At 37.9% G+C, this 12,393-nt stretch overlaps 4 protein-coding genes across 4 annotated transcripts; 1 reads left to right on the forward strand and 3 right to left on the reverse strand.

The window, feature by feature from the left end:
• Position 1: 1 nt before the first annotated feature.
• Positions 2–1,397, reverse strand: MONOS_6373 (uncharacterized protein). Its single transcript, XM_067876601.1, has 2 exons — positions 599–1,397; positions 2–529 (listed from the first exon to the last, which is right to left on the reverse strand). The coding sequence occupies exons 1-2, from the start codon at positions 1,356–1,358 to the stop codon at positions 468–470; spliced, it is 822 nt and encodes a 273-aa protein (XP_067734171.1). The 5' UTR covers positions 1,359–1,397; the 3' UTR covers positions 2–467.
• Positions 1,398–1,554: 157 nt separating this feature from the next.
• Positions 1,555–3,332, reverse strand: MONOS_6372 (uncharacterized protein; the record flags this gene model as incomplete). The annotated part of the gene is made up of 1 exon (XM_067876600.1): positions 1,555–3,332. The coding sequence occupies one exon, from the start codon at positions 3,330–3,332 to the stop codon at positions 1,884–1,886; it is 1,449 nt and encodes a 482-aa protein (XP_067734172.1). The 3' UTR covers positions 1,555–1,883.
• Positions 3,333–3,354: 22 nt separating this feature from the next.
• On the reverse strand, positions 3,355–4,578 carry MONOS_6371 (uncharacterized protein; the record flags this gene model as incomplete). The annotated part of the gene is made up of 2 exons (XM_067876599.1): positions 3,355–4,462; positions 4,547–4,578. 2 exons carry the CDS (start codon positions 4,576–4,578, stop codon positions 3,355–3,357), a joined length of 1,140 nt encoding a protein of 379 aa, XP_067734173.1.
• A 742-nt stretch (positions 4,579–5,320) lies between these two features.
• On the forward strand, positions 5,321–7,770 carry MONOS_6370 (putative Acyltransferase family). The gene is made up of 3 exons (XM_067876598.1): positions 5,321–5,414; positions 5,478–5,578; positions 5,697–7,770. Exons 1-3 carry the CDS (start codon positions 5,336–5,338, stop codon positions 6,969–6,971), a joined length of 1,455 nt encoding a protein of 484 aa, XP_067734174.1. The 5' UTR covers positions 5,321–5,335; the 3' UTR covers positions 6,972–7,770.
• The last annotated feature ends 4,623 nt before the right edge of the window (positions 7,771–12,393 follow it).

The raw sequence follows: 12,393 nt of genomic DNA on the forward strand, positions 1-12,393 counted from the left end.
TCCTGATCCGCTCATAATTATTCTCTCCTGCCTCTTCCAGACATCCATCATCCGTCCCAGACCTTCAGCCATTCGTGCCTCTCTGATTGTGAAGTGCTGAGAAGCAGCCAGGCAGAAGTGCTCTTTGTGAAGTGCTTCCAAAAACAAACTCAACAACCAATTTCTCAAAAGAGGCAGGTGAAAATTTGAAGAACTGATTGGGATGGGGAAAAACAACAAATAAATAAATAAATAAACTGCACAATAACGCAATCTCAAAGGCAACCACGAATTCTTGCTGTGATGTGAGCCAGTCGCATTCCATTTTGTTCTTCTTCATCGCTCGCAATCTCCCCTTTATCCTTTTCCTCTCCAAAATTCGTTTTTCCAACCATTCCTTCTCCCAAAATTCTGGCATTCGGCTGAAGCAGACGTTGCTTTGCGGATGTCCATCAATAGCTCCAGAAACACTTTCCCAGGCAATATGCTCATTGTGGTGGCTGTGGCATTGCAGGTGTGTGCATCGTGGCTGCAAATGAATCATAATAATCTGCTCCAAAAAAAGAACAGAAAAAGTGAACACGAAAAATGAAAAAAGAAAAACAAAGAATTCTGAAACCTTGGGGCAAATAAGCTCCGAAAGAAAATGGCTGAAATGGAACTTGGGGAGCATAGCAAAAAGGAGAATAATATCCAGCCATCCCCTGCGGCACTGGGGCACTCTCTGCTGGCTGAAGCACAGGCACCACTTTCTCACCCTTTTGCTCCCCAGAAGCTTGCTCGTAGCTGTTTTCTGCAAGGTGTCGCTGCTTCTGCGGTCGAACTTCTTCCATTCCATCATCCTTGCTCTTGTCTTTCCCATCCCGTTTTTCTTGCGCAATAAATGCCTGGAACAGCGCACCTTTCGATGATTGCTGTGTCCCTTCCCTTTTCACACTGCTTTCTTTCATCGACGCTTCAACAGCCTCCAGCTCGCTCATCATCGCTTCATACAAAATCGGCTTTGCCCCGAACCGTGGCATTGCCGGCACCTCCTCTTCACCACGTTCCCCAATTTTTATTTCCTTGCGCGCCTGCTGCATCTTCCTTACCAGGTTCTCGGGAGGCACAAACGAAGGCCTTTTCGCTTCCTTTTCTTTTCGCTTCGCCCTCTCCACCTCCAGCGCCATCGACTCCAGGAAGTGCAGGTCCGAAACCATCGTTTGCACATTCATCTCTGACAGACGCACAAACTGCTGCGGCTGCCTCTTCCCCGTGCACCCGCTCTGTTCTTTGTGTTTCTTCACACACTCCACACAGCATGTCCGCACCCCGCACTCCGGGCACTTGTACTTCCACTCCTGCTTTTTGCATATTTCGCACATGCCTTCGTCTGCCATCTGCTGGTTGCTGCGCTAAGAGTGGGCTTTTACAAAAAAATTCTCTCAGGACAAAATAACCTATGGGCCAAGAACAAAAGAAAAAACATCCACCACAAATACCTCTATCCATCAGAAACTTTTATCTATCTTCAAGCATGTGAGCAGATTAAGCACTTGCCAGAATTCGTTGAAGTCGCTCAATCGGAAAGAGATTGGAAAAAAAGAGATTTTCATTTTTTCAACTTGAAACAGAAGTTTTGAAAGCTTCGTCTGACAGCTTCAATGCATCAACTTAAAATTACCCATTTTAAATAAACATGCAAAAATATAGGGGGAAAAAAATAATGAGCAGGGAGAAGTGAAGCAGTGGCAAACACAATAATAATGGAGAATGCTTCAAAACCTCAACAGAAAACACATACAACCAAAAATCTAACAAAAAGCTTCACGAAAAACGCAAACATTAAAGCAATATTACAACACAAATAAATCGAAAAATGAAATTGAAAGTGAACGGAAAAGAGAAAAAATGAATGCAACCGTCTAGCAAATCGACTCTCCCCTCTCTTCCTTCTCCTTCATCCTCTTCACTGTGCACCGCAGCTGCTCTCTGTCTTTCTGCGAAAGAGCCCCGCTGCGCATGTGGGCCTTCCAGGAGGGCGGCAGCACGAGGCGGTCGAAGGGCACAGGCTGCGCCAGGCGCTTGGCATCGAAGGTGCGCAGCAGATAGATGGCCAGCTGCTGGTCGGCTGTGCGGATGTGGCTCATGATCCACATCGAGCAGAACGCCACAACATCCGACAGCGGCGCCTCGCCTGCCTCGATGCCTGCCACAAACGCCAGCGCCGAGCCCAGCAGCTCCACGTGTGCCTGGCAGTGTCTGTTCTGCACCTGCGCCGGATAGTGCGTGGCCTCCATCATCTGCTCCTCGTCTGCAAAGTGGATCATCGCCACTGCCAGCAGCTTGTCCCCTGCCTGCGCCACCTCTGCCAGCGGGGCGTGCTGCGCAACCAGCGCCACAATTGCTGCCAGCGTGTTGACCAGCACGTGGTGTGCCTCGTCCATCCGCCCCACCTGCGTCACCAGCTCTTCGCTCCACACAATCTGCTCCTCCTCCGCAGAGGTCGCAAGATGTTCAATATACATCGTTTTGCTTTGAACGCCACGGAGTATTCGCGGAAGAGGAGAAAAGCACAGCGCAAACACCATCAGCATCACTATCAGAAATATAATGAACAGCACAATGACAAGCGAAGGAATAACATTCACAACTCCCTTGATGTACTTCTCCCGCAGGAGCTCTGCCATTTTAATCCCATCTCCAAGATCAAATTTTGAGGCTGTTGTGATGAACTGAAAAGACGGATTGGTCGGCACAAGCTCCTCGTCCTTCGCGTTTGTGAGCGTCTGCACGTTGTCAATGAAAAGCAGAAGAAGAGCATTCAGCCCATAGAACTCGTCTGTCATGCCTGCAATCCGACCTTCTTTGCACAGCGCTTCATTCAGCATGAGGCACTTCACTTTGCTGTTCAGCAAGGTTTCCACATCGTGGTTGACCCCCTGCGACCTCGACGCTGTCATCGAATCGATCGCATCATCACCAGACGGAGGAGCAGAATCCGAGCCTACAAGCAAAATGCTGTTGAGTGATATCAGCAGCGAGTTCAGCCCTTTCAGCACAGAAGCCACCTTCTGCTGCGACAAGAGAAAGGATGTGTTGAAGAGAACAGGAGAAGTTATCTGGAGAGATGCATGTGTTGCCTCCTCAAGAGAAGAAGACGTTGAAAGACGTTTCGATGAGCGCTTACTCATCTCCCTCAATCTTTCCTGCCACTCTTTTCCATTTGAGCGCTCATACTCAAACACAGCTGCACGCTCTTCCCCTACCGTTGAGTTGCCCACAAGCATTGCTGCAAATCCTGCAATTTGTAAAGTCAGCACACTTCGCTGCCCTTCCATCGCCAGCTTTCCCACCTCATCGCTGATAAGCATACTCTCAACAATCACTCCTATTTTAAATGAAATTGCATTTCTTTTCATTTTCCATCGTCTTTTGTTTCTCCTCTTCATCCTTTTTGGTTGTTTTTCCTTTTGTTTGTTCATAAACAGGCTTCAGAAGCCATTTTCTGTGTGAATTAGCTTTTGATAGAAAAGCACCCAAAAAGGCAAAGAGAACAGGCAAAACAGCACAAATGATCCAAGAAAGAGCAGAAAGCGAATAATAAACAGAAGATGAAGAAGACGAAGAAGGATTGGAGGACAAAGAGAAAGAAGAGGAAGAGGAAGAGGAAGAGAATGTGTCAGATGCATCAGAATAAGTTGATGGAAAATGAAATTTTGATTTAATAGAAGATGGCTCATATTTCAGTTGCTCTTTTCTGACAATTTCAGAAGCTGCAGTTTCAGGCAGAGAAACTGCGTCCAGCTGCACCAGCAGATTCTGAATGAAGCCGATCGCAAAACTTGCCCAACCAGCACCTGACGCTGCAGACAGCATGGCGCAGTAGATTGTGTTCGGCCGGATGGAGAAAAAGGGCTGCTTCAGTGCCACAAGCAGCGCAAGCAGCAGGAACGCCAGGCCGATCCCGAGCGATGTGAAGACAGGGCTCAGAACCTGCAGCAGTGTGGCTGCCATCACTACAGCAGAAATGGCACTCTCGATAAACGCCAGAAGCCCCGTCCGCCGCAAAGTGAAGTCGCTTTTTTCAGAGAAAGTGGGCTGGAAATGGAAGTAGAAGACAAGCACCCAAAACGCATTCAGCACAAACACAAACACAGCACAAGTTATTCCAAGATCAAGCCCCGAGCCGCCTTCGCAGAACGACAAGTTCGACTTGATTCTCATGGATATGCTGGACGAGTCAGCAATCGAAGAATTGATGAAGCACGTCAGCGGAGAAAGAAGGAATATGATGTTGGGGATTCTCAGCACTCGACTTGATAAAAGCAGAAGAAATGATGCTGTGTTCCGCAAAAACTGGTTCATCCTTTTTTGTGCTGTTGAGGTGAGACATAATGCAAACATTAGCAAAATAGGGATGATGCACAAAATCGAAGATATTATGAAAAACGTAATTAACGCAGTTGATGACAAAAATCGGATCGAAGGATCGAGATATCGTCTAAAAAAGATGGGAAAAATGCCGAATAAAATAAGGTTAACACATATTTAACATCATTTCTTTCAGATATTGCTGAGGGCAAACCCCAATGTCTTCATGACTTCGGGAAATCCCATTGAAAAAATATCCACTCGCTTGAACCCCAAAAAGCAAAGTTGGAACCCATTGATAATGCACATCAAAGTGAAAGAATTACGTGTGAAGGCTTTCCATTACTGAGCCAAAAAATGACAAAACAATAAAAATTCTTTTTCAAATAGACAAAAAAACAAACTGGATATCCAGTCTTCATAAATGCAAAAAGCCTATTTTTATAAAGCAATAATTCAGTGAAATTCAATAATCATCAATTATATGGCGATACATTCGCGTTGAACTTGAAAAGTGCGCGGAAACGAGATTGTCTCCAAATCCGCTACTCAAATGTTTTGCAAGTATCCGTCGCAGCGGAAACATATCTTGTGCAAGTGCGCTTCCTCTATGACGTTGTTATAGGCCTTTTAAGACAAAAATTGCAATTGTTTGATCAACAATAAATATTATAAAATTATTTTTGAGATTTTTTTAAAAATTATGAAGTTTATTATAATTAGTTGTCAGCTTTTTGAATGAAATTCATTAAATGAATACAAAAGAAAAAATGCTGTTTATCAAGAATTATTGTCTTGTCGGCAAATTTGTTTTTAAACTTGATAATTTTTGTTAATTTCGTTTGGTACATGAAATTTTTTCGATAAGCATCTGCAAATGTTAAAATTTGAGCAATGATACAAGTATTCATGATAATACATTTTGTTATCTGCATGTTCATTACATCATAATTATATGTGAATATTTTCCAGACATATCTATTACAGTAGAAAGATCAAAGAAATGTCTAATTCAATTGAGATAAAATTGAGTCCAGGAGGTAGTGAGAATAACGCATCCTCTTCACAAGTGATAACGATGGGTACATATTATTCTGCGATTTTCTTCCTTTAAAGCGAAAATTTTGACTTTATAATTTATTTAGAAGGAGGAGATAATCTGATGGATGGTTGCGCCTGCATTGGACAAAATGAGAACCTTGAAGATGTTGGCCAACTGCAGGCTGAACAATGCACGGAAAAATATGTGTGCTTGTTTCTCGATTTATTCGAATGTGAATTTTTGTTTTTGATGTTGGCTCGTGGGCATTTTTGAATTGTTTGCTTTCATTGCGATATTTTGCTATATTTTATTGCATCAACAGATGGATGGTACACAGTCGTTGATTGCAAATGAGGAAATTTCAAGCGCGATAGAGCTGAAAGAACTTACCGAACAAACAAATGATGGAAGAGGTATTCAAAATGGTGCAGCTCCTACAAAAAGGATTGCATCATTGGACATGTTGAAATCGTTTGCAGCTCTTGGTGTTGTGCTTACTCATTCTGGACTCAGACAAAGATATCAGTACAAGCTTTTCAGCACAAACAAAAAACTTTCGTACTGGATTTTAGCAAATTTATATTGTGCTTTTGGATACCCCGGAACTCACTTGTTCATGATGGTGACAGGGATCATCATGCTGTCACCGAAAAGGCTGAATGACAGCGCAACAAGCACTATGAAATATATCATTCAAAGAATGGTGCAATACACGTTGTGGATGATCCCGTACAACTTCAAGCTGTTCAAAGCTGCAATGAAGTTGGCAACACCCTTCAAGCGGATTCGTCAAATAGTGAACATCTTTTTTGTGAATTCTGGGACGCTTTGGTATTTGCAAATTGCTCTAAGAATTCTAATGATTGTACCGTTTGTGAGGCAGGCAGTGAAATCGACAAGTAGGAAAATTCTTGAAATTACTATTTTGTCAATATTTGTGTCGCATCATCTGCTGCACACTTTTCTGGTTGGGATGCAAATAGGGGTGTGGGCAGATGCGTTTGTGCCGATGTTTTTGTCGTTTCTGCTTGGTTATTACTGCTGGACGGTGATGGAGTATCAGCGCAATCCATCAGCAGAACACCCAAACTGGGTGGAAGAGCCGGGATACCTCCCAATTCTGGGGAGAGTGAACTGGCAGAGCAAAGTGACAGCGTTGGTGTGCTTTGGAGTGTTTATATTTTCTGCGCTATGCAACTGGGGGCTGGTTGTGCTGACTGGGCATTATGCACAGAACGCTGAGTTTGGGAAATTTTTCGAATATTATGAAGTATTCGAAACTTTGGCATTTGTGGGATTTTCTTGTGGAATTTTTGCTTTGACGTGCAAATGGAAGCCCACAACCAGATTTGAGAAGTGTGTGATGTGGTACTTCAGTTCGACAGGATCGTGCACGTTGGGAATTTATTTGATGAACGAGTTTGCGATCTTCAGGTTTGTGGCAGATTATCTGTTTCCGAAAGTGCTGAAGAAGTCTTATTACGATATGAACCCGTTGTGGTTCACTCCTCTGCTTTGCGTGAGCGTGTATTTGACAACATGGATTGTGACTGCGCTTTGGCAGAAAATACCGCTGCTGAAAAGGCTGGTGATGTAAGATGCTGCTTTTGAGAAAACAGCATTTCACAGAAAATCTTTTCATATGAATGCACATTGTGTGCATATATTCGATCTATTCTATTATCGATTGATGCTTCATTTTGCATTTTTATTTTTTATTTTTATTTTTATTTTATTTTTTTTTTTTTGATTGAAAGCAAAATGATAGATTTTTCGTTATTTTTTATTGCTCCTGTTTTCTTAATGTTTGTCTTCATTCTGTTTTATTTTGATTTCGAGGTTTTAAGTTAAGAGGAGCAATGTTACAAAAGTTAATTCTTCAAATCAATTTATGTAACGTTTTATAATTAATATATGGCTGATCCTTTTTGAAATCAAACTTTCGTTCGAGTTTTGATCAATATTTTGATCTCAATGGGATTTTTGCCAAAATTTGTTTTTGCAACAGCAATAACATTAACAATAAGTGTTCACTATTTCACCTCATTTGGGACAAAATTTTTTGTTTTATGAATTTTGTTCCACACAGTTCTTTCAAAGATTTTTTTCGATTTTTTATGTTTTTATATATAATATTGAAAGATAATGTTAGAATTAAGCCTGGGTGACGTACTGACTTTTGACGTAAACCTTTCGATTCCTGACTGACGTGACAAATATTTTAACGTCAGTAAAAAATTTTTGTGAAATTTAATTTTGATTTTGAAATAAAAAACATTAAAAATAAAGAATCCATTTTTTTATTAACTTGTTCAATTTTTTTTTTAAATTTCATTATTTTCTCAAATCATTAATACCATAACATGATTTCACTGACGAAATGGTCAAAATCGGAATTTTGAAACTTCTTTGACGTCAGTGACGTCACGTCAGGTTACTCAAAATGTTAGAGTTGGAAGAAGACATGGAAAATGAAAACTTACCAAAGGAATTACAAGAATGTTTAAGAAACGTTTTAATTGTTTGCTCAAATCTCACAACAATTCTCACAATATGGTGAACATTTTATTTGTTAGAAAGATATTTACGAAAAGACAAAAAAGAAAATGCATGACACAGGATGTCAATTTGTGAAATTACAAAAACAGTGCGAAACGAAATACGGACCAGGTTTATGAACTTTTTTTCGATTTTTTTATTTTTAAATTTCTTATTGTTTTTCTTTGTGAAAAGTGTATGATCATCCTCGAATAAAAAATGAATTTCTTTCTCGAATTTCATTTGAAGTTATCGGAGAATCATTATGGATATCTTACACTCTCGTTGATGTAAATGGAACACCAAAAAAAGATTGCCATAAGTATTATTTGTGCCCTATTTCGAAAGAAGGATTTCCCTGCGGTGTATCAGGTCGAAGAAGTTATTCTGTGGTTGTTAATCATAAATGTGAACTATTGAAACACAAAAATATTGCTCTATTCAAAAAAGCATATGATCCCATATCAATTTGCAAAGATCCAATGTCTCTTTCAATGTCAGATGGCCCAACAAGTGTTTCAGAATTACAAAAGCAATTCATTTCCTTGATTTGCCGATGCAATTCTTCGTTTTTGGCATCATCATCAAAAGAAATGAATTCGTTTATTTTTTCGTTGATCAAAGCTGGACAAAGTAACCCTTCGCTATCATCAACATTAATTTTCCCATATTTAACACGCAAAAAAATCGCCCACATGGTTCTCAAAGAAAAATCCAGAGTGGTGAAGGAAAAGGAGTCAACAATTAGAAACAATGGAGTGAGCATTATGTTGGATGGAGCATCAGTGGCGAATCGAAAGATCATTGTTGTTACAGTATCAAAATTGTCATTTGACAGCAAACCATTATTTTGGGGATTATATCCACCATGCGGAACTACGAAAGAGTTCAATATCCTTGTTAACAATCAAATATATGAATTCAGTCAATATAACACAATTGTGAGAAGTTTTTGTACAGATGGGTTTTCTTCTCAAATCAGAGCAATAGAGAATTTCACAAGTCAGGAAAGCAATGCAGATTCAGTTGAAGAAAAGCATCAGAGATTTATTCCTTTTCATATTTACTGCTGTAATCACTTGACAAATTTGGTTATCACAAATTTATTCACAAAAGTTCCATTTCTTTGTGATCTCAAATTAAAAATGTTAAATTTTTCTCAAAAAGCCCATACTCTGCCATTGAAAAACCTTCTGAAGAAGCGTGCACCGACTTTTGTCTCAACAAGATGGAATTCATTGTTCGAAATAGCTTCGTTCATCAGGAAAAAGAATCAAATCATTCAAAAGGAAAATTTATTAGACACTGATAGCCTTGTAGATATCATCAAAGCAGAAGTGTTCTTATTCCCTTTTCATTTGCTTCATATAAATTTCGAAAATGATAGTATCAAGTTAAGTCAAGTTTTCCCAATTTTATTAAGATCTTTTGAGTTTTTTTTCTATATTTTGAAGCAGGTTCAGTTCAAAGAAGAAAAATGGAGAAACTCTATTGCGAACTCGCTTATATTGATGTATAATTATTTTTTTGTGGGAACGCGCGGTGAATATATAGCGCTTTCGTATGCTCTGATCCCAATTGGCATTCAGTTGGTTCGAAAACAATGCTTTCCTCTCAGAAACTTTTCAACACCATCTTTCTTTGTGAAAGAAGCTGAAACCTCTAGTCAATCCTCCTCAACAAAATCTTCAGACTTCACACACATTGCTTCATCATTATTTCATCCTTTGCCTTATCCTGTTGACTTTAATGCAAATGAGTTTTTTTTATTTTTTGTTTAAATTTCTTTAACTTTTGTTTTTGATATTGATTGACCATTTTTTGAAACATAGGATGGATTATGAACCCCAGTCCCAAGCTGCATTTCAAGATAAATCAAAAAGTCAATCAGGTTTGAAACTATTCATATTAATTTATTTGCTGTATTTAATGCTTATGCACATTTATATGTCTCTTGAAGAAAAAAATGAATTGAATGGCATTCTTTTGTTGATACAGCAACTAGAAGAAACTGATCAAGAAACGTATGGGAAGAGAAACGAAAAGAAACTTGTCGTTGGAGAAGAGGATGATGAAAGCGATGAATTTGGATTATTAGAAGCGGAAGAAAATTCAGTTGACGATATGTACGATTTTTTATTTGAACAAAAAAACCCAAGTCAAACTCAAATCGGGAAAGATAATGAAATATTCACAACGTCTGTCATTTCTTCAACTTCAAGCAATTCCAACTCTTCAACACATTCATTTGAAAATCTTAATTGTTATTCTTCGGCTAGTGTTTGTTCACAGGAAACAATGAATAAAACTCAAGAGGAACAGACGGATGTTGATAGAGTCCTTGAAGATAATCAGATGGATGAAACGATATGTTTGGAAGATGACATTCACTGTCACTATCATTGTTCTTTTGATGGACATCAGTCAGAATTAGATGAAGAAATAGATTTTGATATTGAAGAATTATTTTCGACTGGCAAATTACCTATTATTACAGAATTCAATGAAGAAAAAGAAACACAAAGCATGAAACAGATAGAGAACACGTTGTTTGTTGATTGGTTTCCTAGGCTTGACGCATATTTTTCGAAATATGCAAAAAAAGTTTTAGGAGACATGGAAAAGGAATACTCAGAAGGTTGCAAGCTGCTGTTTGAAAGGCAGATGAGATCAAAGCCGGATGATTTATATGAAAATAACCCAGAAATTTATTACCAAGTGCTGGCAGCATATGGAAATATTCAAACCGTTTATTCTGGATTGTGCCTTTCGTTAATTGTTTCCCTCTGTAGTGAAGCTAGCTGTGAACGAGTTATTTCCAGAATAAAAAACATCATCGGTGATCAAAGATATTCTTTTAACATGCAAACACTTGAAGCAATCCTTCACATTTGAATTATTTTGGTTTTTGTATCATTTTTTCTCCATTTCAATTCTGTTTTCACTTCGAACAAAGCCTTTCTAGAAATCACTCTTGTTCATTGTTCAAAATAAATATTTCAATTGAAACATTTCAATTAATTTTAATTTTGAATCATCCACAGGAAAAAAAAGAATGACGAACAAAACTTAAATTTGAAAATGGAATGAAAAGAAAAATGTTAGCTTTTTCCGTTGTTGGTTGACGATGAAATTTAAAGTTGGAAACGACTCTGAACAAGTGAAAAAATGAGCAATTGTGATTCTTCCTAAGAAAAAAAATAAAGAAAAAAAGAGAAAAAGAATGCGTGATTAAAATTCTTTCGTATTTTGTTCAGTCCTTGGAATCCATAAGTTTGATTTCTTCTTTGCAGTGCATTGTTATGGATGTTGTGCGATTTTATTTTGAAAACTGTTTCATTTCGAAAGTCTGTCCACATGATGATCATAACTTTTCATTTACTGAGTGCGTTCAAGTAATGAATTCTCATTGAAAAAAGAAAGGAGGGAAAAAGGAGGACTCCGAGCGGAGTTAAAATAAATTGAAATGAAAAGAGATTTTTGTAGTTGAATTGTTTGAAGTGAAGAAGAAAGAGAAAAATAAAAAAGAAAAGTATGATGAAAAATTCAATAAAGTTATCTGTTGTTTCATATAGATAATTGACTTGCCAAAAGTCAAAAAAAAACGTTCCTAATTGATTTCAACATATATTTCTCTTGCTCTGTTTTTTCTCTCACGATAATATTTTTATTTATTACTAGAACTGAAATCTCAGAATATTTTGACAAACTAGTGAGGAAACTTGAGGAACGCCAGATATTTGAAAAGTCCATTAAAGACACTGTTCTTAACGATATGTTAACAAACAATCATTTGTATTTTCATGAAAGTGATTTGCAGAAATATGATTGATGAAAGACTTTGAGTTGATAAAGAAGGAGATTGATAAAAATCTTTCCATTTATCTTTTATTTATAAACAATTTTTCATTTCAACAAAACGAAGGAAAATAAATATCACTTTTTTTTTAAAAAGAGACACAAACATAAATTGAATTTTGACCTGATTATCAAAAGAAAAAAAAAGAATGTGAGAAAACATAGCTTTTGATAATCAATATTTAACATTTCTCATTTTTAAAAGCATTCATTGAATAATTTCCGAAACAATCTGAAAGTTAATTATCAAAAAGAAATTGTCTAAATCAAAGTTTTATGAAACCTTGTGAAAGAATGATCGAATCCTTCCAACACCATTTTTTTCAATCACTTTCCTTTTCAACTCTTTTTTTTAAACTTCTATTTCATCTTTCCCCTCTTCCTTCTATTGTCTTGAAGAATTTATAAGGAATTTCAAGCTTCGAAATATCAGCCCATTTTTCAATATTGATTGTTGAATCTCCTCCTAAATAATATCGACGGACGCACTTTCCAGCAATTCTTCAATTTTCACCGCTCTTCTGTATGTTTTTTTTTTAATGCATGAATACAATTATCGCTGAATTCTTTGTGGTTATCCCTCGATGCTCGAAACACATTTGAAATAAAGCCAAAATGCCTAA

Source organism: Monocercomonoides exilis (genome assembly GCF_001643675.1).
Source record: "Monocercomonoides exilis strain PA203 chromosome Unknown scaffold5-2102611, whole genome shotgun sequence".
NCBI lineage: Eukaryota > Preaxostyla > Oxymonadida > Polymastigidae > Monocercomonoides > Monocercomonoides exilis.

Coding starts and splice junctions, on each gene's coding strand:
- MONOS_6373 (XM_067876601.1), bottom strand. CDS start 1,358: ATGGCAGACGAAGGCATGTGCGAAATATGCAAAAAGCAGGAGTGGAAG. Junction 530..598: donor CGGAGCTTATTTGCCCCAAG/GTTTCAGAATTC, acceptor TTTTTGGAGCAG/ATTATTATGATTCATTTGCA.
- MONOS_6370 (XM_067876598.1), top strand. CDS start 5,336: ATGTCTAATTCAATTGAGATAAAATTGAGTCCAGGAGGTAGTGAGAAT. Junction 5,415..5,477: donor TTCACAAGTGATAACGATGG/GTACATATTATT, acceptor TAATTTATTTAG/AAGGAGGAGATAATCTGATG. Junction 5,579..5,696: donor AACAATGCACGGAAAAATAT/GTGTGCTTGTTT, acceptor TTGCATCAACAG/ATGGATGGTACACAGTCGTT.